Source organism: Jaculus jaculus, chromosome 5, assembly GCF_020740685.1.
Source record: "Jaculus jaculus isolate mJacJac1 chromosome 5, mJacJac1.mat.Y.cur, whole genome shotgun sequence".
Classification (NCBI taxonomy): Eukaryota; Metazoa; Chordata; class Mammalia; order Rodentia; family Dipodidae; genus Jaculus; species Jaculus jaculus.
The window spans coordinates 37,138,628-37,166,376 of NC_059106.1; the positions used below are offsets into that span (position 1 = coordinate 37,138,628).

Consider the following 27,749-nt stretch of genomic DNA (forward strand, 5'->3'; position numbering starts at 1 on the left):
TTATTTCTTTACTTTTGTTTGTTTGTTTTTTGAGGTAGGGTCTCACTCTAGCCCAGGCTGACTGGGCACTTGCTCTGTAGTTTCAGTCTAACCTCAACTCACTGCGATCTGCTACCTCTGCCTCTCAAGTGCTTGGTTCAAAGGCATGCGCCACCATGTCCAGCCCCTTTCTCCATTTTTACTTTTTGGATTTTCGAGGTAGGTTCCTACTGTAGTCCAGGCTGACCTGGAATTCACTCTGTATTCTTAGGGTGGCCTCTAACTCATGGCTATTCTCCTCCCTCTGCCTCCCAAGTGCTAGGATTACAGGTGAAAGGTGTGTACCACCACATCTGGCTTTTCTTTTGTCCTTTTTATTTTATTTTATTATTTTTTATTTTTATTTTTATTTTTTTTGATTTTTCGAGGTAGGGTCTCACTCTGGTCCAGGCTGACCTGGAATTAACTCTGTAGTCTCAGGGTGGCCTTGAACTCAACGGCGATCCTCCTACCTCTGCCTCCCGAGTGCTGGGATTAAAGGCGTGCGCCACCACGCCCGGCTATTATTTTTTAAAACAGGATTTTATTTTTTTTTATTTATTAGAGGCAGAGAGAAGGAAAGAGAGCGAGTGAGAATGGGCGCGCCAGGGCCTCTAGTCAACTGCAAATGAACTCTAGACACATAGGCCACCATGTGCATATCTGGCTTATATGGGACCTGGAGAATCAAACCAGGGTCCGTAGGCTTCACAGGTCGCACTCTAGCATAGGCTGACTTGGAATTCACTATATAGTCTCAGAGTGGCCTCAAACTCATGGCGATACTCCTCTCGGCCTCCCGAGTGCTGGGATTGTGTGTGACACTACACCCAGCCCCTTTGTCCATTTTTTATTTATTAGAGAGAGAGAGGTAGGGAACTGGAGAATGAGCACTGCAGATAAACTCCAGATGAAGGCACCACTGTGCATCTGGCATATGTGGGTCCTGGGGGAATCGAACCTGGGTCCTTAGACTTTGCAGGCAACATTGTCTTTTTTTTTTTTTTTTTTTTCCTGGCTTTTGGAGGTAGGTCTCACTTTGGCCTAGGCCGACCTGGAATACACTGTAGTCTCAGGCGATCCACCTACCTCTGCCTCCTGGGTGCTGGGATTAAAGTCATACGCCACCACGCCCAACCTTCTTTTGTCCATTTTTTAAAATTTTTTTATTTATTTTTTAAGATGAATATAGAAGAATGGTTGTGCCAGGGCCTCCAGCCAGACACATGCACCACCTTGTGCATCTGGCTTACATGGGTCCTGGGGAATTGAACCTGGGTCTTTTGGCTTTGTAGGCAAGTACCTTAACTGCTAAGCCATGTCTCCAGCCCCTTTTGTCCATTTTAAATAAGGTTGTTTATAGATTTTGTTTTTGAGTTGTTAGAGATCTTTTATATATTCAGGATATTAACTCATTAGACATGTGCTTTGTGGAGTGTTTTCCTCTCATGATGTAGCTTATCTTTTTTTCTTGATGGGGATTTTGTATCCCTGCTCATCAGGGCTGTGATCTGTAGGTTCCTCTTACCTGTGCTTTGACATCAGAGTGGTGGTGGGAGCCTGGAGGGCATTGATATGTGCTTCTTCCCCTTTAGGGTAGGGAGAGTTTAAGCAAGATCAGGGCTGATTCTTAAGAAAATTGTTTGGTGTACTCACTAATTAAGCTATCAGGCCCTGGACTAAACATTGAACATGTTAACTTCATGTATTTATTTACCAGTTTTTTTAGCTATATTGCTGAGGCTAGACATGAACTCCTGGGTAAAGTGATCTTCCTGCGTTAGTATGAATAAAAAATATTAAAAAAATAAATTTTAAAAAGATAATAGCTTGACTAGCTCAAGGCCCTGCTGTCTGGAGCTCAAGTATTCAGGGACAATGAAGAAGAGTAGACACGAAAAGGAGCAGCCTAGTCAGAGGGGACCTCTTCGATCTCATTAGAGAAACTGATGCCACCTTATTCCATGTACCTGGAAATTGGGGCCCTGGCAGCAGCTGCTGGGTATGACCTGGTGTATTGTCTGGGAGATGTGGCCACAATGACCTGGGATTCAGCATTTCTCTGTCTTGCCTAAAGGGAGTTTTCTGGGGTCTGCAGTGTGTGTAGAAGGGGTGGGGAAGCTCTGTTCACACTTGCTATTTTTAGAAAGTCATTGAGAAACTCTGAGCACAGAGCCAGCCCTGGCACTGTGGATCCATCAGTAAGTTCAAGCATGCCCAGTTTGCTGGTGTCTAGGAGCCTCCGAGGCCAAGTTGGGGGAGAGTAATGGGGCATCTTACACAGCTGGTCCTTCCCTCCATACCCTCTTTCCTGTTAGGCCATGGCTTATGCCTCGGAGGACGGGGTCCTCACAGAGGCCATGATAGACACTCGTGTCCAGGATGCAGTTCTACAGCACCAGCAGAAGATGCAGTGGCTCAAGGTAGAGCTACCCAGACATGAGGCCAGCAAGCCGCAGTGCCCGATTCCTCAGCAACCAAGCTAGGCCTGGACACTACACACTTGGCCGGAAAACACCAGCTGCTGCAACCACAGTGCCATTCCCTTCTCTTCCCTGCTCCCTTCTGCCTCTGGGAGAGGTCAGGGATGGATCGATGGCTCTACCCTGCTTGGGGCTGCATGGTTGTGTCAGCTCTTCTCCTCCTCCTGCCATGGAAGGTGGCTGGGGAGGGCAGATCACCTTCCTGCCCCACAGGACACTTGTGAGACATGTCTACAAGCCTAGCTCAAAGCAGGGAGGAAGCCAAATGCTGTACCACAGAGCAGAGGCTATGGCTATGCCAGCAGAAATGGGACCTCTGGGGACCAGATTGTGGTCAAGGACCCTGTGCTGCCCAGTAGGCCTTGGACTGGGCATTCTCCCACCCTGTGCACATTTGTGCCATAAATTAGCCCATCTCTTACCTGGTGGGGTAGGACTGGGGCTGGACAGTGGCATCTCAGGCTCAGGAGGAGCTGCTGCCCTCCCCTTGAGTGGAGCTGGGCCTTTTTAATCCAGAATCTAATAAACTCTGACCATTACTATTTTGTCATTTGGCTGATGTGAGGGCCAAGAGGGAGGGTCTCTAGCCAACTCCTAGAGTTGGAAGTGATGGAAGAGGCAGAGGCTGGAGCTTTCTGGAGAATTTACTGGCCAGGAAGGGTGGGCTTCACAGTGAGGGCTGGGCCACCTGGAACTACCACATCCTTATTGCTGCTGAGGGCCCGCCCCTCCACTCCCACCCTCCAGTCGCACACGCCCCATGCACATGCTCCCGTGTGCAGATGGGCGCAGGCCCTAATGCCTCCCTCCCCTCCTGACGCTAATGGACGGATGGACAACAGGTGCACAGGAAACAGCGGCTTTCAATGAGATGTGGCCTTAGATCATGGTCACCCAGGCCAAACTCGTCCCCACTGAGGACCCGCCACCCTTAGCCCCAGCACCTCTAAGGCAGAGAGCCTGCCTTTGTGTCCTGTCTCCTGTGGAGGCCAGGCTACTGTCCCTGAAGCCTGGTGGCTGTCCCCACCCTAGCTCCCACCCGACCCCTTTTAAAAAAGAAGAGACAGCACCTTCCACTGGACTTGCCCATCGGCCACAGACCAGGTGGCCAGAGCCCAGCATACCCTGGGCCTGAGGCCGCAGTCCTGTCTTGCCAGCTGGGCATCCACGAGGTCCCTTTACATATGCACAGCGGCCCCGAGTCCCGTGCGCTCACAGGTGCCGTGGGCTGGGGTGCCCGTTGTGGTAGAGCTTCTGCTTCACGTGCACCATGTTCCCTGTAGGCTCCTCGAAGGGCCTGTGTGGCCGCCGGCCCAGCTCCCGCAGGCTGCACAGCTTGGGCAGCCAGGTCCACGAGCCATCTGCAGGGGGACAGGGCGGTCAGGCGGCCAGGCTGGGCCAGTGTGGTGCCCGCAGTGGCGCGAGGCACTCACCATAGCGCCGACCTGCCCTCCAGGCGCGCACAGCGCAGTGTAGGACGCCATCCATCCACACCAGGAACCAGCTGATGCAGAAGCCCAGCAGTAGCCCCAGCATAAGGTCGATCTCCTGCTTGGTCACATTGTCCGTCACAAAGTAGTTCTCAGAGGCGTCCACCACCGACTGGTCCCCGTCGTATGGGATCACGTAGTGGATGTGGTGCCTGGGGGCGGCATGGCGGGCTGGCACCTCTCTTGCCAACCCTGGCCTGGCCTTCCCCAGGTCTGTGATAGGCAGACTGGTGGGTCCCAAGGTGGGCAATGTGACAATTACAGGGCACCCTGGGAAGTTCTGTGAAGAAGTCCCTGTGCACTGGCTGGGAAGGGAAAATGCCCCCACACCTTCAGGTCCCTGTGGTCCTGGCAGGAGAGCTGTTAGGGCAAGTGGAGACCATAGACCTGCAGACCAGGAGTGAGTTCCAGGTAGGGCTGGGATGGGTGCCCTGCCCAATACTTTCACTCTGCTCAAAGTCCCATGGCAGGGTCTACAGTCCACCTACTAGCCCTGGGGTTACTACCAAGATCCCAAAAGAGCTCAGTGGCTGGGGCCACTGGATTTGTCCCTTGGCCCTCACACATTCCTCCTGAGAGACCTATGCCTTTCCCGTGTGCTTGGCGACCAGTGGGTCCCTCCCCTGCCCATTCTACTGGAGGGCTTGAGGATCTAGCTCCCCTTACCCATGAGCATATCCCTCTATCCCTATGCACACTGCTCATTTGCTCCTAAGAGGGAAGCTTCCACTTATCCAGGGCCAAGTTGGATGGGTTTTAGGACCCTCCCCAGGGTCTACTTACCCCCCATAGCCACGATCTCCACATCTTTGCCACACTGTGCCCCTCATCCTGTAGCTTCCCACCCTGCTATTTCAGGACACAATCCAGGCTTAGGCTACCAAAGCTTTCATGTCTTAGCTCGCCTCACTGCATTGGGGCTCCCCAAATGGCTCCATCGGGCCACTCACCCCCACTTTGAGATGGCTGGACACCTTCCAAGAAGCCCTTCAGTCCTGTAATTCCAGGCGGGGTGACCCTGCTGATGGCCCAGCTCCAAGAGGTAGCAGTGGCTCAATACCTAGAGCCACTGACCCCGGGTTACCCAGGGCACCAATGGGCCACTCTGTGGCCTCTCTTCCTGCCAATGCAGTTGGCCTCTCTTGGCCCCTGCCTCCTTCCAGAGCCACTAGTTGGAGGGCCTTCACTTCACTGATCTCCATGTCTGCTAGGAGATGCTTGCTTGTGAGTCTCCACGTGGGATCTACAGACACCTCAAATGCATGCTGAAAATAGCTCCTCTTTCCCCAAATCTGTGCCACCTCCTCCTTCCCTCAGTGAGATGCTGGTACTTGCACCTGCCTACAACAGGCCATCAGCCTCCTATTCAGGCCTGGCCCCCCACCCCTACTCTAAGGGACCTTTCACCACATAAAAACTAGCATCCCAGGCTGAATAGATGGCTTAGCTGTTAAGTGCTTGCCTGTGAAGCCTAAGCACCCTGGTTCGAGACTCAGTTCTCCAGGACCCAAGTTAGTCAGATGCACAAGGGGGGGCACGCGTCTGGAGTTCATTTGCAGTGGCTGGAGGCCCTGGCGCGCCCATTCTCTCTCTCTCTCTCTCTGCCGCTTTCTCTCTCTGTTGCTCTCAAATAAACAAAAATAAAAAAAGAAACTAACATCCTGAAGCCAGGTGTGGTGGCACACGCCTTTAATCCCATCACTGGGGAGGCAGAGGTAGGAGGATCACTGAATTCAAGGCCACCCTGACACTACATAGTGAATTCCAGGTCAGCCTGGGCTAGAGTGAGACCCTACCTTGACAAACAAAACAAAACACATCCTGGCGGGCATGGTGGCATACGCCTTTGATCCTAGCATTTGGAAGGCACATGTAGGATCACCCTGAGGTCAAGGCAAGCCTGGGACTATAGAGAGTTCCAGGTCAACCTGTGCTAAGGTAAGACCACACCTCCAAAAAAGAAAAAAAATCAAAAATCCTCCCTTGTTCCCTGTTAATACATATCTGTTGGTCCTCAGTGGGGTTGGTGTCCTTAAACCCAAGCCCAGGCCAGCAAGGACAAGGAGGGGCAGCAACTGCTACTTTTCAACCACCTTCTGATCTTCCTGGGAATTTGTAGGGACCAGCTCTGGTCCACAGTGTGGCCAGTGCTGACAGGCAGGACTTAGGCTTTCAGCCTTCAGTTGATTGAGATGACTGTGTCTGACACCTACCTAGCAGCCATCCAGTTGTCAACAGCCACTGTCCATCACTGTGACAGACCACTACCGATTGATCCTGGCACCGAATATGTGATTGCACTCCCACAATCCCCAGGAGAGGTAGCGCTTCCAGACCATCAGCGGTCGTCACAGGCCCTGACGGGATTGGGTTAACATGGGCTCCCAAGGGTCATTCTCTTGACTGCCACTAACGAAGCTGGCCCAGGTAGGAAACTTGAACACTAAGCATCAAAGAAGCCAGAGGGCACTGTGCACCCTACAAATTCAGCAAAGTTGGGTTATATCTACTGAGGGGGCTCAGGAATCCAAGGAATTAGAGGTCATAATCTGCACTTCCATTTTTTGGTTGGGCATCTGCAACTCCTCCCCTGACATGAGCTTCTCCTTGACTCTACATCGAGCCCCTCAAGGTGGGAGTCAGGTCTTCTGGATGAAAGCAGAAGGATGTGCCATGTGCACACGTATGTCTGTGATGTGTACATACATGTATCCTGCCTGTACCACACATGCTGCCATGTGTCCACTTAGGTCCAATGCATGTCATGTATACACACCGGCCGCATGCACAGGACACAGTGTGTATACTGTGGACATGGGCCCCACAAGCCCCACACCCATGCACTGCACACACTCTATGAGCATGGTGCTGCTGCACATGTGGATGCACATTCACACAGCTTTGCACGCAGCCACCTTCTCTGTGGGACGCTGTCATGTGCATGAGTCTGTGTGTACACACACCAGTGCTGCCTGCTGACACGTGTACTTTGTCCACAACATTAGTTTTCATACATATCCTTTGTATAAAACTGCAAATAAGCACATACAAGGCAGACACATGTGTACATGTATTCTCCATACAGTGTGTACACATGAGGAAAGTCTAGTATGGCCACAGGTGTACATGGTGTATGCACAGATATCCCATGTGCAAACTTTAATCTGTAGTCACTGCACCCACGCTGAGATGTTCTAAGATTGTCCCTGAGCACACTGAACTGTATATTGTTTTATATATATGTACTTTGCATACACATATATGTCATCAATATACAAAAGTGCTTTGTACAGTGAATTTACATAGCCTGTATGTAGAGCTGTGTACAAAGCACATACATATAGAGAAACACACGCAGAAACATTGCTCACAGCAGGATGTGACTCTACATTTTGGCGTACACAGGCCTTGCTTCAGGTTCCACTCTACAGGTGTCTGTTCCCGGAGTCCACACCTACTCTGTATGCTACATGGGATGTACATACATACCCTGTATAAACATACTCTGAGAACATGCCCTCTGTGCCCAGCAAGCCTTCAGTGTGTTGTCCTGGGAAGCTCTATACCAATCACATTACAACAGTCCACAGAAGTAGTGTCTGTATCTAATGTTCACAGGACTGGTGTCTGGGACTAGGCTGTGGACATTGTCTGCCTGGCAATGCTTCAGATCCCACCTACAAACATGGCCTGTCAATAGAAGAGCTGACCTTGTGCCTTCTTGAGCCCTCTGATGTGCCAGACAGACTGTGCCACAGCACAGACATTTCTGGAAACATATGGCCACATAGAAAACTCTCGCCATGCCCAGAACATGAGGGGAATGTACATCCTCGTTGTAGCTGCTGTTAAGGTCCATTTGCCTGTATCCATAGTCATGGAGACACTTAGGAGACATGCAACTGTTGTGACACACACACACTGTACCCCTATGTGTACACATACCCCTCTGAAGGATGGAGTGTGGAATAGTTCTGGAGTTCTCACCCCCATTGTGACCTTGGGCAAGTCTATCCTCCAACGCTGTCCACTAGGGACAATGGTCATCGTGTGAGGGCATCTCGGATGAGTGCATGCGGATGTGCGCGTGCGCTGTGTACGCACATGTATATGCACAGACGGTACACACATGCGCGGCTCATGAGAAGATGTTTATTTAGTACATGGACGTACAAACATGCATGGCCAGAAGACTCCATCACTACACATGCACAGAAAGGAAAGTCGCTGGAGGGTGTGATGGGGCTCCTTGTGACCTTGAGCAAGCCCCAGCCCAGGTCCTACTTTAGTTTCTTCTCTGCATAAGGGGCTGTGGCAGGTACCCCTCAAGGTAGGCCCTCCCCACACTGACCTGCACCTGCCTGCTCTGGGCTCCCATAAAAACCCATGGACACACAGCAGGCCCAGGAGGAGAACCAACTGTAGATAAGCCTCTACTGGCCCAGTTCGACCCTTCCCCGAGTGGCTGGATCTAGCTTTCTCTGTTGGCACTACTCAGGGCTGCTGCTCTCCAGGCCTTAGACCAGAAAGCTCCAAGGCCCATTCTGCCACCACTTGGCAGCCCTTTTTCCAAAGGAACTGGGGGAGGGGAATCCTACAGACTCAGGCACATCTCCCTTGTTGGGAGACACAGCTGGCCTACCTCGGATTCCTGTTGGACAGCCCCTCCCCCAGATCCTGGTAGGCTGAGGCGGCCCCCCACCATCCAGCCGCTGCTCTGCGGCCCAGCCTGTGCTGGGCTGGGCTCTCGGGCCGAATGGGGCCCGCTGCACATGTGTGATCACGCGTGTCGTGCCCAGAGCCGGGGCGCACTCACCGGCCACAGTTGCAGTGGCAGACGCGGTCCTCGCCCCGCAGGTGCGGGAGGATGTAGTTGTGGAATCGGTCCAGCAGCGCGTTCATGTCCATCAAGCACGCGATGGCCTGGAAGAGCCCATGACCGGTCAGAGCGAGGAGTGGGCCGGGCCAAAGTGGGGATCCGAGGGGAGCGCGGGGTAGGCGGGATGGGTGGGTGGGTGGGTAAGCGCGGGGCAGCTGGGGCAGGGGCCGCGCAGGACAGCGATGGAGGGCAGCGCAGGGCAGCGGCGGAGGGCAGCGCAGGCCGCGCGGGCAGTAAACAAGGCAGCGAGATGGGGGAGGCGCGCGCGCGGGCGGCGGGAATAGGGGGCGCGCGCGGGAAGCCCCTCCGCTCACCATCACGATCGACGCCCCCAGAATCATGAAGATCATGGTGTTCGCGCTCATGGACATCGGGCGGGGCCGGGCCGGGCCGGAGCGCCGCCCCCCGGCCCCGGTGCCCCTCCCGGCCCCGGCCCGATGCTGAGCCCCCGCCGCCTCCGCAGAGGTCAGATCCCGCACACCGCGCCTCCGCGGGCCTCCGGAACAGTAGCGCACGGGAGCAGCTGGGACGTGGGGGCCGCTGTAGGGTCGCTCGCCAGCCGCCTGCCGCCGGCCGCGCTCCGCTCCGCCCTCGGGTCCTCCCAGAGCTCGGCTCCGAGCTGTCGGCGCCGCGGCCCCTTCCCTCCTCCCTCCTCCCTCCTCTCCCAGTCTTCTCCCTCCCTCCTTTTCTTCCTCACTATCTCCTCCCTCCTCCTGCCTCCGCCTCCCGGGAGGGACTTCGCCGCCCAGCGCCAGCGTCCTGGGTCTAGGCTCTCCAGTCCCACCCCCATAATGCCGGATCTGACCCCTCCCCTCTGACCTAGGCTCTACATCCCACCCCATCTCATCAGTTTCCTTCCTGGTCTCCAGCTCGGAGCCCCTGCACTCCGTCCCAATCCGGACCAGGGGGTCCTTTCTGCCCCACTTCTTGGGCAAGGCCACTCCTCCTGACCCCTAAGTTCCGGGATTCCAGGTGAGGGCCTGCCGGGCAGGTGAGTCAGCATCCAGCCTCCCCCAGCAAATAAATGCCTTCAGAGGAGGGACCTACAAGGTCAGAGGAGCCAGGGAGGTCACTCCAAAGTCATGACTGCATGGCCAGGTAGGTAGCAGGGCAGAGGCAGGGAGGTGCGGACCAAGGATGCCAGAGACACTCATGGCTGTGGCAGAGAGGCTGCTAGATTTTCCGGAGGGGAGGGGTGCTGATGTCAGCCTTAAGTCTGAGGCGGTGTCTAAGTGCCTCTGACACTGGAGACCAGGTGTTATGTCCCAAATCCTCAACAAGTTCAGAGGGGACAACACAGGAAGCCCACCTGCTGTGTGACACAATCTTGATATCAACAACTAGTGACCCCAGACCCAACAACAGGCACCACAGGGAGGGTACCATCCTGCCTGAGCCCAGCAACCACAACTGAAGAGGGTCCTTTGCTGTAGGCCACAAAAGTCTTGGGCTGCAGGGCAATGGCCTTGTCTCCCCCAGTCCCTGCCTTTCAGGATAGTCTCAGATATGCCACAGGGCTGGACTCACAGGCCCTCTTTGTTGCCTCTTCCCTTGCAGGAAGAACCCTGTCCAGGAATTCAGGACAAAGTGAAGACCACCAGCATTGGTTAATTGGGCAATCCCAGGGTCTTTCCCAGTAAGACACTGCCCATGCTTTATTTACGTTTTTGTATAATCCAGCAGGTAGGGAGAAAAAGGCTAGGCAAGCTGACCAGGCACTTGCTGGGGGCCGTGCTGTAAACCATATTTTCTCTTTTGGTTAAAGAAAAGGGGAATTGAAAACAACAGTTTTTAATCTGGCAATTCTGTATACTCCTCATACCATATGTACAGTACATTGGGATAACATCACTGCCATGGGCAGAATACCTAACAGTAAAACAAGTATCAGGAAGGAAAACACATTAACAAAGTGGCTCCGAAGGTGGCTGAACAGGGCAGCTTCATATGAGGCAACTCCTGGCAGCTCAGTAGAAGCAGACAGTGTGGAGAAAGGCCCGGCCACTCTTCTCTTCAAACTCCTGCAGCAGCTCATCAATCTCATTCTCCATGTCTTCAGTGTGCTGGATCTGGGGAGAAAGCAGAGGCCTGGGTGTCAGCCGGGTACCAAGACATGCCTCCTTACCTTCTCAGAACTGCATCTTTTCTCCTGCGGGATGGCCAGGCCTCAGAACAAGGGTGTCCTCAGGGCTACCACAGTGGCCCTTCTCAGTGGCATCTACCATGGGATCAGAGTAAGCACCAGAACTCCACCCTGACCACTGCAGCACCCTATACTGGGAGCAACAGAGCTGTATTCAGAGGGCATAGCTGGGTCCTGTACCCCAAGGCTAAACTCAGGCCCTGCTCTCAGACAGCAGAGGTACACAGAACCTCCACCAACTAGTGGTGCCTCAGCTTGCATGTAAGTGAAGTATTCGGGCACAGAAAGGTACAGGCACTTGCCTTCAATTGTCCAGAAAGGAGGCCAAGCATGCTGTGTGGTAGGGCATCCTATGCACTGCACATAACAGCATTCCTGGCCTCCATCCACTGTATGCCCTAGGCATCGCCACAGGTTCCCTGGAGAACTCTTGCCCTAAAACTAGACAACATGGCTGACCGTATCTGCCCTGGCATGGCTGCATGTCTCCCAAGCTATACAGACCCCTCCATTGCTGCCTTGGCTGACATGTGCCATCTCTGCAAGGAGTGGTCCCTGTGACTCAGCTGTAACTCAGCTGTAGACAATAGGACCCAAGTAGAAGGTGCGTGCACAGCTGCTGTATGTTTTCTTCCTTAGCCCTTTCTCCTACACATTGGATTTAACTGCTGGAGCTCCAGCAGCCATACTGGAACATCAAATACACTGGGAATGGAAGGTTTGGCAGGAACCTACATCACACATACCAACTTAACCAATCCAGGCTATTGCCTGCTCTTGGAAAGCCAAGAGGGCATCAGTTCTGTCACTCACAGCCAGCTGACCTGAACCATTCCCAAAAGGAAAAGGGCAAAGCACATGGCTCTCCTGCCTGAGAAGGTCCCTTCATATCATATGAGCAGTATGGCACAGCCACATGATGGATACACAAGCCTCTGGGATGCCAGAAGAATGCCCAGGGGCCCTCAGGGGAGGGTTGGTATCTGACTGTTTTCTTCAGAGGGTGCACAGCACACATAGCCTTGTTTTATAGATGGCTACCTCTAAAGTACCCCCAAGCTTACCTTATACCCACCAGGCAGGGGTGCCATCTGGCTCTGCTATGTACACCGCAGGGAAGAGGTGCCAACTCCTACAGAAGAGGCTGTGACTAAGATTTGGGTGGACACCTGGAGTGACCCTCAAACAGTGCTAACAAATAAATGGAAGGTACTGCAGCCTCTGCAAGCGAACTCTTAAAAGTATGCACCATCTTGTGCATCTGGCTTACGTGGGACCTGGGGAATTGAGTCTGGGTCCTTAGGCTTCACAGGCAAGTGCCTTAACCACTAAACTATCTGTCCAGCCCCCTTTTAAATATTTGAGAGAGACAGACAGAGAGAAACACACACACAGAGAGACAGAGACAGAGAGAGAATGGGTGTGCCAAGGCTCCAGCCACTGCAAACTCCAGACACATGTGCCACTTTGTACATCTGGCTTATGTGGGTACTGGGGAATTGACCTGAAAAGGACCTGGGTCCTTAGGCTTCGCAGGCAAGCACCTTAACTGCTTGGCCATCTCTTCAACCCCTACTTACCTTTTCATATTTGACCAGGATTGAATGTGAGTTGCTGGCACCCAACTCCACCCTAACATCCCCTACCCAAGACTGCCTGGGCCCAGATGCTGAGACTCACACACTGGCAGAGCTCACAGATGAGGAATGCCCCTAGAGTGGCCTCTTCATGGTTGTCCTGGATATCCACATTGACCACATGAACAGGCTGGCAGGTCTCCTGTTCTCTTGAGTTAAGATCTGATTGTGACAAAGAGATAAATGTTAGAGGTTCTAGCAGCAGGTGGCAGATATAGACAAACCTCAGTTCCTAGGCTCCCTGTCCCTAGACTGAGGCTTGGGAGACACAACCTAAAAGAATGAGCATCCAGTCAGGCCCAGTAAACTTCTGAGGAGCAGCATTACTAAGTTGGCTCAGTGAAGGAAACATTCATTCAACACATACTCCATTGAGGCCACTCCACCATCTATCCAGCTTCAAGTTGAAGCATCTCTTGGAATCAACAGTGCATTATTGGCAAAATGCTAGGCCTAGCTCACATGCTAAGCAGACTCTGAAGGGCACAGCTGGCTCTTCACTGGCAGAAAAGGCCTAAAACATTTGCCTGTGCTACTCCCAGGATCCTCTGCTAACTTCTCCCAGGTCTTAACACCACAGATGACTATACAGGTCAGGGTAGGATGAGAAGTGGCCTTTTTCTCCCCATTGTCACCCAAGGGACCAAAGCCTAGCCTAGAAGACAATCTCTTGCTTGTTGGGAGCCATCCCACCCCCACCCCGCCCACACACCCAGCTCTTCTAGTTGAAGAGGCATAGCTTGTGTGTACCTGCTAGCAGATGCTGGCTGTGTGCTCACCTTCTACCACCTGGTCGTAGACTCTCTCTTCACAAGTGAGGATCAGATCAAATAGGTCTTTGCAGTTTTGGAACCTTTCTGGCCGGGGTTTGATTCTCTTATTTCTGTCCAACATATGTAAAATACCATTCTGTGTATAGCTAAATGCCGAGTCAAGGAACTTTGAATAATTTTTTTATTCTTTTACAAAGCTAGTGGAATAGTTGTGAAATGACCCCACTGTCCCACAGCAGGAGGCACTAGGAGACTTGGGGCTTCGTGGGGGAACCCTGAGTCCTTGAGACTCAAACCTGGACATTCGGACTGACATCCTCATAGAAAGCAGAGACTTAGCTCCAGAGCCTCTATCCTTAGAACATAGCCTTTCTTCTTACCATGCTGACCAACAATTTCTGATTTTTTTCGAGGTAGGGTCTCTCTCTAGCCCGGGCTGTCCTGTTCACTATGTAGTCTTGGTGGCTTCAAACTCATGGCAATCTTACCACCTCTGCCTCCTGAGTGCTGGGATTAAAGGTGTGCACCACAGATGGCTTTGGCTTTCCCCTGTTTTAAAATATTTTTATTTATGGGCTGGAGAGATAGCTTAGTGGTTGAAGCACTTGCCTGCTAAGCCTAAGGACCCAGGTTCAACTCCCAGAACCCACGTAAGCCAGATGCCCAAGGTGACACATGTGTGTGGAGTTCATTTGTGGTGGCTAGAGGTCCTGGTGTGCCCATTCTTATTCTGACAAATAAAAAATAAATAAAATTAAAAAAAAACATTTTTATTTATCTGGAAGACAGAATGAATTGAATAAATATGGGTGCACCAGTCTTTAGCCATTGAAAACAAACTCTAGATGCATGTGCCACTTTGTGCATCCAGCTTTATGTGGGTCTTGGGGAGTTGAACCTGGGTCTTGAGACTTTGTATGCAAGACCTTAAACACTGAGCCATCTCTCCAATCCCTGATTTTCCCTTTATCATTAAGTATTTCTGCTACTTCATCCTACTCTCTGTACCTCTTCCATGTACAGTGTGACACACTTGCTCCCTCTCAAACTGGACCCTGTCAGGAAAGTCTCGAGCAACAGCAGGAAGGCCTGGGAGACTCCTATGATGGGCCAGAAGGGCAACCTTGGCTCAACTGAAAGCAAACAGTGGACAGACATCATGCCCACCTGAGCCCAAATGGACAATCTGGGTGGAATAAAAGGTACAGGAGAGCCAGGTGCAGTGGCTCACATCTTTAATCCCAGTACTTGGTAGGCTGAGGTAGGTGGGTTGCCATGAGTTCAAGGCCAGACCAGGGATACAGATTGAGTTCCAGGTCAGCATAGGCTAGGGATTAGGCTTTACCCAGAAAAACCAACAAAAACCACAGGAGTCATTGCATCTGGGGTCTTTGAGAGAGCATCATCCCATCCCCATGGGGTCCACAGGGAAGGACTCATCTTCACACAGACTCTAGACCACCCATGGTTAAGGGCTCTTCTGACAGCTGGAGACAAACACCTCGCTAATTCTGTTTTAGGAGAAACAGCCCAGTCAGAAATTCTGTGGAAGGGGAGAGGGTTGTTAGTTTTTTTTCCTTTCTTTTTTTTTTTCCAAGGTATGGTCTCAGGGTAGCCTTGAATTCATGGTGTGTCACCACGCCAAGCTGAGGTTTTTTTGGTTGTTTTTTTTTTTTTTTTTTTGAGATGGGGGTCTCACTCTAGCCCAGACTGACCTGGAATTCACTATGTCATCTCAGGAGGTTCTTTTTTTTAATGTTGGGAATACAACCCAGTCCAAGGCCATGTGCATTACAAACTATGCTCTCAGGTACACATTTATTTTTTATATTTTTATTTTTATTTTTTTTGAGGTAGGGTCTTACTCTATCCCAGGGCTGACCTGGAATTCACTATGTAGTCACAAGGTGGCCTTGAGTTTATGGCGATCCTCCTACCTCTGCCTCACAAGTGCTGGGATTAAAGGCGTGCACCACCACGCCTGGTCCCAGTATTCTTGTTTTGAGGTTTTCTCTGTATAGCCCATGCTGACCTGAACTCACTCTATAGCCCAAGCAGCACGCACAGTGATCCTGTCTCCTGAATGCTGGGATTACAGACCTGAGCTACCACACCAACTTGCTCTCTTTAAATATAGCTCCTAGTTTAGGGCTGGAGGGATGGCTTAGAGGTTAAGGCATTTGCCTGCAAAGCCAAAGGACCTCAGTTTGATTCCCCAGGACCCATGTTAGCCAGATGCACAAGGTGGTGCATGTGTCTATAGTTCATTTGTAGTGGCACCCATTCTTTGTCAAATAAATAAATAAAAACATAGTTCCTACTCTACAAATAGCTTGTGGAACACATTCAAGTGCCCAACCCAAGCAGTTTACCAGAAGACACTTGGTCATGAGGTGCCAGGCATTTCTGATCCCCCTATCATTAGCTGCTCCTGGGCTGAGCTGTCATGTGTCCACAACCCCTAAAGCATGGTGCCTCCTCTGAGTTTTGGTCATGCTAATTCTTCTACACACTTTTAAGCAAGATGGAGAGTGCCACCCCCAAAGGCCTAGCTTTGCTCTGACGTCATACCCCAACTCAAGGCCAGATCCTCTCAGGCATGAAACTAGAACTCTTCAAGCTCCTTCTTTTTATTCATTCTAGTATTTACATAAATTAGGCAACAAATGAAAGATCCATGGAATTAAGGAGAAAATGTATTAAGTCTCAAAGAGGAAGCCTCATTAATTTGGCTGGGAAAAAGATCTAGTGGCATTTACAAACTGTCCTTGAAAAATAAGATGGAAGTCAAAAGATGGAGAAATGGCTTAGCAGTTAAAGGCACTTGCTTGTAAAGCCTAACAGTCTGTGTTCAATTCTCCAGTACCTATATAAAGCCAGATGCATAAAGTGGCACATGTACCTTGAGTCAATTTGCAGTGGGAGGCCTTGGTGTGGTCCTAATCATTTTCTGTCTTGCTCAAATAAATAAAAATACTTAAAAATAGCCAGGTGTGGTGGTACACGCCTTTAATCCCAGCCTCAGGAGGCTGAGATAGGAGGATTGCTGTGAGTTCAAGTACAACTTGAGACTACAGTGCATTCCAGGTCATCTTGGGCTAGACTGAGACCGTACCTCAAAATACACCCCAACACCAAAAATTTAAAATAGAAGATGAAGTCAGAGGCCCTGATGGGTGGAGTTGGCCTCTACTTATCACATGAAAAACCTAAGTAGGAATCCTAAGGAATGACTTAACACCCACCCATGTTTGACCCAAGATTACACCTATATTTCTACTTAATGTCCATAGGGACAATGGAAGTGTAGGTGAGGCAAAGAGCAAGGTACAGGTGAGAACTGGAGTAGAGCCAATGCACAGGCTTACTCAAAGTTAATGCTGAAGACAGGTGCACACTGATAGAGCTATATGGAGACACATACACACCATGGGTTTGCATGGAAGAGTAGGGAGGGCATAGCCCACCAGCTACAAATAGGGAAACATGGTCCGAAGTGTAGCCCACCTAAAGTACGATCTGAGACAAAGATGTCTCCTGACTGAACTAGCTCCCCTGGATGGCTATGTCCCTACAGCATAGTTCCCTCATCACTCAAATCTGACATTGACCCCACCAAGATAAAGCTAGAGAAAGTGAGACTAGTGGACAAACAGTTCCAATAGGCCTGGGTCACATGGGGAGCCAAATACAGTGGCAGGCTCCACCTTACATTCCCCACAGAGTTTAGAGCCCCCAAATCCTCCTAAAACCAGTCATAGGACAACCTGCCTAGAAAAGCACTTCACATAACCACCCCTAGCCTGGACAGACATTGCTCCCTCACATCCAGTGTTGGCCCAGCTGGTATACATCAAGCATGTCAGCATCTTACCTGAAGATAACACTTAAAAAAAAAAAAAATTTATTTATTTGAAAGAAAGTTAAAGAGAGAGGTAGACAGAGAGTGGGCACGCCAAGGCCTTTAGCCACTGCAAATGAACTCCATATGCACACACCACCTTGTGCATCTGGCTTACATGAGTACTGGAGAATTGAACCTGGGGTTTTAGGCTTTGCAGGTAAGTACCTTAACCACTAAACCATCTCTCCAGCCCTGAGTATAACATTTCTAATAAACTTGTGCCACCAGTCTGGGGTGGGTGGGTGGGTAAATATAGTGGGCAGGGCCCACTTTCCCAGGAAGGGCCTGCTGCTACATTACAGCCTCAAGAGACTGATGCTCATTCAGATAAGCACTGAGCTGCCCAACAAAGTTTTCTGGGGACCAAGGAAGTAGGAATGGCACTGGTTATGCTGTTTGGCTCTAGTGGCCAACCAGGAGTAAGATTCCTGAAGGTTGAAGAGTATACTTCAACCATTCCAAATGGATCTATTTGCAGTGAACCAATGCCTAGCTTTGTCCTAAACACAAGTTGCACCCACCTGGCCTGGGTACTTTACACCTGCCTCCTGCTGGCTCTCAGAAAGGCCAACTATGGAAAGTGAGGCATGGCGCATACAGGGTTCACACTGAGGGCTCCATGAAGACCTGAACACTAGCTGGGTGTGGTGGCACAAGCCTTTAATCCTAGCACTTTGGAGGCAGAGCTAAGAGGCTCACTGTGTATTTGAGGCTACTGAGTGAGCTGGAAAAAAAAAAAGAGAAAAAAAAAAGTCCTGAACACTCTCAGGGAACAAAAGCACAGTTCAGGGCTGGAGAGATGGCTTAGCGGTTTAGCGCTTGCCTATGAAGCCTAAGGACCCCGGTTCGAGGCTCGGTTTCCCAGGTCCCACGTTCGCCAGATGCACAAGGGGGCGCACGCGTCTGGAGTTCGTTTGCAGAGGCTGGAAGCCCTGGCGCGCCCATTCTCTCTCTCTCCCTCTATCTGTCTTTCTCCCTGTGTCTTTTGCTCTCAAATAAATAAATAAATAAAAATGAACAAAAAGCATATATATATATATAAAGCACAGTTCATTATGATCTACAAACTCCTTGCCTCACCCCATCACTCACATTCTCTGAAAAAGTGGTATAGAGCCAAGTGTGGTGGAGCACACCTTTAATCCCAGCACTTGGGAGGCAGATGTAGGAGGATTACCGTGAGTTTGAGGCCACCCTGAGACTCCATAGTGAATTCTTGGTCAGCCTGGGCTAGAGACACTACCTTGAAAAAACAAACAAAAAATGTGGTGAGAAGTGCCTGACACTACCTACACAAGACCATCATAATAGGAGGAAAAGATCATGACATAAATAAAAGCGAGACTGATTGAGATGGGGAGGGAATATGATGGAGAATGGAGTTTCAAAGGGGAAAGTGGGGGGAGGGAGGGAATTACCATAGGATATTTTTTTATAATCATGGAGTTATTAATAAAAAAAATTTGAAAAGAAAAGTGGTATGGTACAGAGGATTCAGGGAAACAGCAACATCGTAGATAGAATTTCTTAGGGGATTTCCTTAAAAACAAAACAAAAAAAAAAAACAGAAGTGGAAGCTGGGACTAGTGGAACATGCTTATAATCCCAGCACTGGGGAGACTGAGGCAGACTGCTGTGAGCTAGCCTGGGTTACACAGTGGGCTCCAAGCCAGCCTAGGCTAGAGTGAGAATCTCAAAAAACAAAAATTAGAAACAATGAGCTGGAGAGATGGCTTAATAGTTAAGGTACATGCCTCCAAAGCCTCAGGACCCAGGTTTGATTCCATGTACAGCCACGTGCACATAGTGGTGCATGCACTTAAGAGTTCATCTGCAGTGGCTGGAGGCCCTGATGTACCCATTCTCTATCTGCTTTCTTTCAAATAAAATTATTTTTAAAAATTAGAAATGATATATATAGCTGTTAAGTGCTGCACTGTCATTGCCCTTACTCAAGCAATTTTTTTTCGAGGCAGGTTCTTACTCTAGCTCAGGCTGAACTGGAATTCACTTGGTAGTCTCACTCATGCCAATCCTCCTACCTTTGTCTCCCACATGCTGGGTTAAAGTACGCCATTATGCCCAGGTCGCAATTTTGTTTCTTTACTATACCTGTCTGCTAGGTAGCAGCCAGCTATGTGTCATACATATAAAAAGAAAAAATTAGAAAGCCAAGATAGGATCTCTCTCTGCTTGCAAATAAATATAAAGCTGGACTGAGTGCATTTAAAAAGAAAACTGGTCAGGCATGGTGGTGCACACCTTTAATCCTATCACTCGGGAGGCAGAGGTAGGAGGATCATTGTGAGTTTGAGGCAACCCTGAGACTACACAGTGAATTCCAGGTCAGCCTGAGCTAGAGTGAGACCCTACCTCAAAAAAAAAAAAAAAAAAAAAAAGGAAAAGAATTAAAAATGACAGTCATGGGATTAGATTCTCTTTAGTTAGTGCCAAAAGCCACAGGGACTTCTATCCATGTCAAAAAGCCTGCTTCCAGAATCTTGCAATGTCTATCCATGTGAACAGAGTTGCTCCATTACTAAAACTTAAGGCCACTTTACTGGTAATATCAGGTTTCTAACCACAGGGTTGTTTTTTTTGTTTGTTTGTTTTTTAATTTAACCATAGGGTTTTATTTTTCAAGGCAAGGTCACTGTCCAGCCCAGGATTACCAGGAACTCATTCTGTAGTCCCCAAGGCTGGCCTCCAACTCACAGATCCTACCTCTGCTTCCTGGGTGCTGAGATTAAAGGTGTGTACCATCATGCCCAGCTCTAACTATAGTTTTACGGTTTTTTCTTTTTTAATTTTTATTTATTTATTTATTTTGGCTTTTCAAGGTAGGGTCTCACTCTAGCCCAGGCTGACCTGGAATTCACCATGTAGTCTCAGGATGGCCTCGAACTCACAGTGATTCTCCTACCTCTGCCTCCCAAGTGTTGGATTAAAGGTGTGCACCACTATGCCCGGCCAGTTTTCTTTTTAATGCACTCAGTCCAGCTTTATATTTATTTGCAAGCAGAGACAGACAGAAAGGGTACGTCAATCAGGGACCCTAACCACTACAAATGAACTCCAGATACACGTACCACTTTGTGCATTTGGCTTTACCTGGGTTCTGGGGAATTGAATTTGGGTCATTAGGCTTTGCAGGCAATTGCCTTAATCACCGAGCCATCTCTCTAGCCAGTTTTATGGTTCTTAAGCAGTTTCCCAAAGAGAAGCTGATTTCAACAACTTTTGGATATCAACTATAGGCCCTTCATGTGCTCAGCAACAGTATAGCCAACCTGAACCCAATGCAGGTCATAGCAGGAGACATCCACAAGCAGGTTCTCCTCAGCATCATTGCTAACACGAGGCTTGAGTTCTCACTTTTGCTGAGCCACCTTCTGGAGTCTCTGCAGTGCTCTCTGCTGAAGTAACACTGCAGAGATGATTCCAGGAAGAACAGCCATCATGGGCTGAGCAAGCATTGTCTCTGGAGAAAGGGAAGTAGAACCCAAGGCAGGAATCCCACAACAGCCAGCCATCACTCAGACTGCATGGCTCATCAGTGGAATCCTCCCCCTATTCCTACTACCCATATCTTCTCATCTACTAGGAGGTCAAAGACTATGGACAAATAGCCTACAGCCACAGGGCTGCTCATCTGACCTTAATACAAGGCCTCCTCGAGGTTGAACTGCCTGGATTGAGGCAGACCCTGATTTCTGCTTTAAATGCATCTTCACAAAACCCTCAGCACAAGTTTCACCCATCCTGCTGGTCAGAAAGAAGCTTAGAGGAGAAGCCAGCATAGTTCACGATAACAAAGGTCACCAACCACACTTATGTGAGACAAACCCAAGTCAGAAAAGTGACTCTGAATAGCACAGATCTACTCTTCTGAGACAAGGCATAAATGGAAATAGAACCCCATGGTCTTTTTAACCTTGGTGCCCCTGGTTCTGTCCTAGCAGTGGGAACTACGGGTTCTTCCTAGTCATGGGGTTGATGTTAGGGACGGTGCTGGATAGAGCACCAGGTTTCCCTTAAACATACCACCAAGGTCAATTACCGACATCCTGGCTTGAGCAAATCGCATAGGCTTTAATGAAGCCACCAGGGTTGGTCTCATCCCAGTTGCTTCTCAGAGATTATTGAAGAGAGCACATGACCTTGGCTGGCAAGTGCATCTTCTACAACTGACCATCATCTCCCAAACACTAACATACCCAATTTCTTATGGATTAGTTACAAATGCAGGGCGTGGGTTGTTTTTTCAAGGAGCCCACTGTCACTAACAACCTTCTTGGGCCTGGTGTCAATGCAACAGCCTTAGTAGGGCTCCTGATGCCACCTGATGTCAGGGGAGCATGTCAAGTCACAGATGGCATGGAGACCTTGCATGATAGTTTCATGTTAACTACTGTCCAGGTCCCCAACAAGGACTGAAGCAAACATTGTAGGGCTGATAATAGTACCAGTGTCCTACACAGCTGAGCACTGCACAATGTTTCCCAGAAAACAGTATTGAAAGGGATTGATGAATGCAAGGGAAGCTCCTGAAAAAACACAGCACCATTGTTAGGAACAAGGTAGAACACACAAAATTTAGAAGTGTATCTCATGACCAGCATGGTCATTTCTAATCAGCCAGGCATGGTGGCGCACGCCTTTAATCCCAGTGTTGAGGCGGCAGAAGTAGGAGGATCATCATGAGGTCAAGGCCAGCCTGGGACTACATAGTGAATACCAGGTCAGCCTGGGCTAGAGTGAAACCGTATCTTGAAAAAGAAAAAAAAAAATCTTTTGCTTGCATGTGCACATTATTGGACAATTCTGGACGTTGGATCCTCATATTCCTTCGGTAGGGTCTCTTTAGTGTTAGCCCACAACATTCATCAAGCTAGTTGACTCTCAAGCTTCTGATTCCTGTCTCTGCCTTCCATCTTGCTGTAGATATGCAGGGATTAGACACACTACCAAGTCTGCCTATTGGCCTTTAGGTGGAGTGTTGGGGATGTGAACTCGAACTCATATTTGTGTGCTAAACACTTTATCAACTGAGCTATCTCCCCAGTCCATTAAAAGTTTTATTTTGCCAGGCATAGTGCTGCACAACTTTAATCCTGGGACTCAAGAGGCAGAGGTAGGATCACTGTGAGTTTCAGGACAGCCTGGAACTACAGTGAGTTCCAGGAGATCAGCATCGGCTAGAATAAGACCTTACCTCAAAAAAAAAAAAAAAAAAATCAGCTGAGCGTGGTGATACATGCCTTTTAATCCCAGCACTAGGGAGGCAAAGGTAGGAGGATCACCGTGAGTTTGAGGCCACCCTGAGACTACAGAGTGAATTCCAGGTCAGCCTCAACTAGAATGAGACCCTACCCCGAGGAAAAAAAAACCCAAAAACATTAGAGGAGTGTTCAGCACTGAAACATCTCTATCACACATTACAAGGCTCAGGGTCCATTGCAGAAGAGGAAGTAGGAAGAATATAAGAGGCAAAGAAAGGATAGGGCTCCCTACAATGCACTCTTCCAGATACAAAATGGCCTAAACATCCATGACCTCGCAGTGTCTGGCACAAGCTACACAAGACCAGTATAAGAGGAGGGAAAGATGATGACATCAAAAGAGAAAATAAATTAAAAAAAAGAAAAAAGATCCCTCCAGACATAAAATGGCCTGGATATTGATGACCTCATAGTGCCTGACACTACCTACACAAGACCATCATAAGAGGAGGAAAAGACCATGACATCAAAATAAAAGACAGACTGACTGAGATGGGAAGGGGATATGATGGAGAATGAAATTTCAAAAGGGAAAGTGGGAGAGGGGAGAGGGAGGGTATTACCACGAGATACTTTTTATAATAATGGAAAATGTTAATAAAAATTGAAGAAAAAAGAGAGCTGGCTGTGGTGGCCAACACTTTAATCCCAGCAGAGGTAGGAGGGTTACACTGAGTCTGTTTGAGGCTATCCAGAAAATACAAAGTGAATTATTTCAGGTCAGCCTGAGCTAGAGTGAGACCCTGCCTCAAAAAAAAAAAAAAAAAAAAAAAAAACACAAAAGCAAGCAAGCAAACACAACAACAACAACAAAAAAAAACTGGGCTGGAGGGATGGCTTAGCAATTAAGGTGCTTGCCAGCAAAGCCAAAGGACCCAGGTTCGATTCCCCAGAACACATGTAAACCAGATGCACAGGTGGCGCATGTGTAGTTTGTTTGCAGTCGGCTAGAGGCCATGGCATGCCCATTCTCTCCTTCTTTAAAATAAATAAGAGTATTTTTAAAGGTGCTCTTTAATGCTTGTTGTATAAACCATGTATATACAGTAGGAAGAAAACCAATGTGTGTGTGGGGGGGGGGCATTGGAGACAAATTCACTGCCTTGTACATGCTAGGCTAGAGCTCTAACACTAAGCCACACCCTCAGCCCTAGAATAAGATTTAAGCCAAACTCACCACTGCATATTGGTGGTCCCAGCTACTTGAAAGACTGAAGCAGGGGAATCACAAATCTCAGAACCATCTAGACTAAACAAGACACTATCATTGCAAAAACATAGTGACTTAAAAGTTTTACTTTCTAATGCGGAAGAGGTGGCGGAAAGAATGTAAGAGCCAAAGGAAGGGTAGGACTCCTTACAACGTGCTCCCTCCAGACATAAAATGGCCTGGATATCCATGACCTCACAGTGCCTGACACTACCTACACAAGACCATCATAAGTGGAGGAAAAGATCATGACATCAAAATAAGAGAGACTGATTGAGATGGGGAGGGGATATGATGGAGAATGGAATGTCAAAGGGAAAAGTGTGGGGGGAGGGTATTATCATGGGGTATTTTTTATAATCATGAAAATGTTAATAAAAATGGAGAAAAAAAGTTTTACTTTCTTTTTTCTTTTTGCAAGGGTGGTTTTCGAGGTAGGGTCTCACTCTACCCCAGGCTGACCTGGAACTACGTAGTTTCAGAGTAGTGTCAAACTCATGGCAATCCTCCTAGCTCTGCCTTCCAAGTGGTAAATTTAAAGGTGTGTGCTACCATGCCCAGCTTACTTTTCATCTTCATTTTCTGAGATGGTCTCATGTAGCCCAGGCTGCCTTTAAACTTGTTATATTGTTGAGTAATGCTTTCATTTACATCTCAAATGCAGAAGTACAGATGTGTGCCACCACGCCTGGCTTGATGTTTGAGAGAGAAGAGACAAAGAATCAGAATTGTCATGCGACTGGAAATGAACTCCAGATACATGTGCCACCTAGTGCAACTGGCTTACATATGTAGGTACTGGGGAATTGAACCTGGGTCCTTAAGATTCATAAGCAAGCGCCTTAACTGCTAAGCCATCTCTCCAGCCCATGACTTGAGTCTTTTCATGCTAGGTCTTGAACCTAAGTGCATCTTACCATAAATCTACACCTTACCCTGTAACAGATCTTTTTTTCTTTTCTTCAAGTAAGCTCTTATTCTAATCCAGGCAGAACAAGGTGAGCCTTGAACTCAGTGATCCTCCTAACCTCAGCCTTCTCGGTATACCATCACAACCAGCTCTGTAGATTTCAATTAAATAAGCAGAATATGGTGGGAGAGATGACTCAGCAGTTAAGGCATTTGACTGCAAAGCCTAAGGACTCATGTTTGGTTTCCCAGTACCCAAGTAAATCCAGATGCACAAGGTGACCCATGTGTCTAGAGTTCAGTTGCAGGCAGGTCAATTCTCCATATATTAACCTCTTACTCTCTATCTCATAAATAATTTTTTTTTTTTTTTTGGTTTTTCGAGGTAGGGTCTCACTCTGGTCCAGGCTGACCTGGAATTAACTCTGTAGTCTCAGGGTGGCCTTGAACTCACGACAATCCTCCTACCTCTGCCTCCCGCATGCTGGGATTAAAGGCGTGCACCACCACGCCCGGCACAAAATTAATTTTTTTTAAATAACACAATAGGCTAGGTGTGGTGTCACAAACCTTGAATCCCAGCACTCAAGGGGCAGAAGTAGGAGTACAGCTGTGAGTTTGAGGTCAGTCTGGACTACATAGTGAGTTCCAGGTCAGCCTTATCTAGAGAGAGACCCTATCTCAAAAAATTAAAAATAAAATTGGAGCTGGAGAGATGGTTCAACAGTTAAAGGTGCTTGCTTACAACACCTGATGGCCCAGGATGATTCATGGCACACAAATAAAGCTAAATGCATGAAGTGGCACATGCATCTGAAGTCCTTTGCAGCAACAGAAGGCCCTGGCATGACCGCACCCTCTTCTCTTTTTGAGGTAGGGTCTTGCTCTAGCCCAGACTGACCTGGATTTCACTATGTAGTCTCAGGGTGGCCTCAAATTTATGGTGATCCTCCTACTTTCGCCTTTCAACTGCTGGGATTAAGGTATCACTCAAACCTAGGCTCACCTAGAATTCACTATGCAGTCAGGCTGGTTTTGAACTCATGGAGATCCTCCTAAATGTGCCTCTTCAGTGCTGGGATTAAAGGTATGTGCCACCATGCCCAGTTTTTTTAAAAGAATATTTTAGGGCTGGAGAGATGGCTTAGTGGTTAAGGTGCTTGCCTGTGAAGCCTAAGGATCCATGTTTGACTCCCCAGGTCCCACATAAGCCAGACAAAGTGACACAAGCATGCAAGGTTGCACATGTGCACAAGGTGGCATATGTGTCTGGAGTGTTGACTGCAGTGGCTGGAAGCCCAGGCTTACCAATTCTCATTTGCATAAAAAAGGAAGGAGGGGTGCTGGAGTGATGGCTTAGCATTAAGCGTTTGCCTGTGAAGCCTAAGGACCCCGGTTCGAGGCTTGATTTCCCAGGAACCACGTTAGCCAGATGCACAAGGGGGCATGTGTCTGGAGTTCGTTTGCAGTGGCTGGAGGTTTGGCACGCCCATTCTCTGTCTCTGCCTCTTTGTCTGTCGCTCTCAAAAAAAAAAAAAAATAATAATAATAATAAACAATTTAAAATAAATACCCGAGCTCACTATCAGTGACTGATTTAGGAATGAATTCAGGGTCCCTGTTAAAAAAAAAAAAAGGAAGGGGTAAACCAGGTGTGGTGGTGCACGCCTTTAAGCTTTTAATCCCACCACTCAGAAAGCAGAGGTGAGAGGATCACCACGAATTCAAGGCTACCCTGAGACTACACAGTGAAATCCAGGTCAGCCTGGGCTAGGGTAAAACCCTACCTAAAAAAAAAAAAAAAAAAAAGAGGGGGCAGTCTATTGGGGTTTGCCATAAACTTTTTTATTTATTTATTTACTAGGGGAAGAGAGAGTTGGGCACTCCAGGGCATGTAGCCAGTGTAAATCAAGTCCAGACATGCCTCACCTTGTGCATATGGCTTTATATGGGTACTGTGTAATCAGACTTGGGTTCTTTGGCTTTACTGGCAAGCACCCTACCCACTGAGCCTTATCATCAGCCTCTAAAAGTATTTTTAAAAGATCATAGCTGGAAGACAGGTGTGGTGGCGCACGCCTTTAATCCCAGCACTCGGGAGGCAGACGTAGGAGGATCACCATGAGCTGGAGGCCACCCTGAGACTACATAGTTAATTCCAGGTCAGCCAGGACTACAGTGAGACCTTGCTTCCAAAAAACAAAAGCAAAAAACAAAAATCACAAAAGCAGCTGGGTGTGGTGGTGCACTCCTTTAATCTACAGCTTGGGAGGCAGAGGTTAAGAGGATTACAGTGAGTTTGAGGCCACCCTAAGACTACACAGTGAATTCCAGGGCAGCCTGGGATAGAGCGAGACCCTACCTCAGGAAATTAAAAAAATAATAATAATAAAGCCAAGTGTAGTGGTGCAAGCTCTTAATCACAGCACATAGGAGGCAGAGGTAGGCGGATTGGTGTGCGTTTGAGGACAGCCTGAGACTACATAGTGAATTGCAGGTCAGTCTGGGCTGGAGACCTTGCCTCGAAAAACCAAAAAAATAAAAAATAAAATAGGGCTAGGGATGCAGCTCAGTTAGTACATTGCTTGTCTGGCATGCACAAAGCCCTGGAGCCAATCCCCAGTACCATATGAAACTAGGTATAATAGCACATCTCTGCAATTCCAACACTCAGAATATGGAGGTCATCTTCAGCTACACAGTGAGTTCAAAGGCACCCATGGAATCGTGTCAAAAAGACAAAAAAGAGGAGCGGGGGCTGCTGGAGAGATGGCTTAATGGTTAGGGTGCTTGCCTGCAAAGCCAAAGGACCCAGGTTCAATTCTCCAGGACCCACATGGTGGTACATACATCTGGAACTCCTATCCAACTCTTGTACTCTGCCTCTTGATCGCTCTTTAATAAATAAAATACTTAAAAAAAAAGTAAGGCTGGAGAGATGGCTTACCAGTTTGCCTAAGAAGCCAAACGACCCAGGTTCAATTTCCCCAGAACCACATGGTATATTGACCAGTAGCGTGG

At 48.7% G+C, this 27,749-nt stretch overlaps 3 protein-coding genes across 5 annotated transcripts in view; 1 reads left to right on the plus strand and 2 right to left on the minus strand.

Annotated features, from left to right (window-relative positions):
• Positions 1-3,040, plus strand: part of LOC101610525 (ATPase family AAA domain-containing protein 3) — a 24,732-nt gene extending 21,692 nt beyond the window's left edge. The window contains exon 16 of one of the 2 annotated variants that reach the window (XM_004657415.3): positions 2,337-3,040. In XM_004657415.3, coding sequence (XP_004657472.1) covers positions 2,337-2,504 — 168 coding nt within the window. In that variant the 3' untranslated portion in view covers positions 2,505-3,040. The remainder of the gene's footprint in view (positions 1-2,336) is intronic. The other variant, XR_006637287.1, reaches the window with a different exon arrangement.
• The window catches only part of Tmem240 (transmembrane protein 240), an 11,250-nt gene extending 1,962 nt beyond the window's left edge, over positions 1-9,288 (minus strand). Inside the window, exons 1-4 of one of the 2 annotated variants that reach the window (XR_006637288.1) lie at positions 9,185-9,288; positions 8,808-8,914; positions 3,935-4,143; positions 3,572-3,862 (exon numbers count right to left, since the gene is read on the minus strand). Coding sequence is in view for 1 of the 2 variants with exons in the window: in XM_004657753.2 (XP_004657810.1) it covers positions 3,714-3,862; positions 3,935-4,143; positions 8,808-8,914; positions 9,185-9,241 (522 nt within the window). In the remaining variant the exon portion in view is untranslated. Of the gene's footprint in view, positions 1-3,346; positions 3,863-3,934; positions 4,144-8,807; positions 8,915-9,184 lie in introns of those variants that run through there. The other variant, XM_004657753.2, reaches the window with a different exon arrangement.
• A 1,185-nt stretch (positions 9,289-10,473) lies between these two features.
• The window catches only part of Ssu72 (SSU72 homolog, RNA polymerase II CTD phosphatase), a 42,580-nt gene continuing 25,304 nt past the window's right edge, over positions 10,474-27,749 (minus strand). Inside the window, exons 3-5 of the mRNA XM_004657752.3 lie at positions 13,430-13,569; positions 12,694-12,812; positions 10,474-10,939 (exon numbers count right to left, since the gene is read on the minus strand). Of these exons, the coding sequence (XP_004657809.1) occupies positions 10,838-10,939; positions 12,694-12,812; positions 13,430-13,569 (361 nt within the window). The 3' untranslated portion in view covers positions 10,474-10,837. The remainder of the gene's footprint in view (positions 10,940-12,693; positions 12,813-13,429; positions 13,570-27,749) is intronic.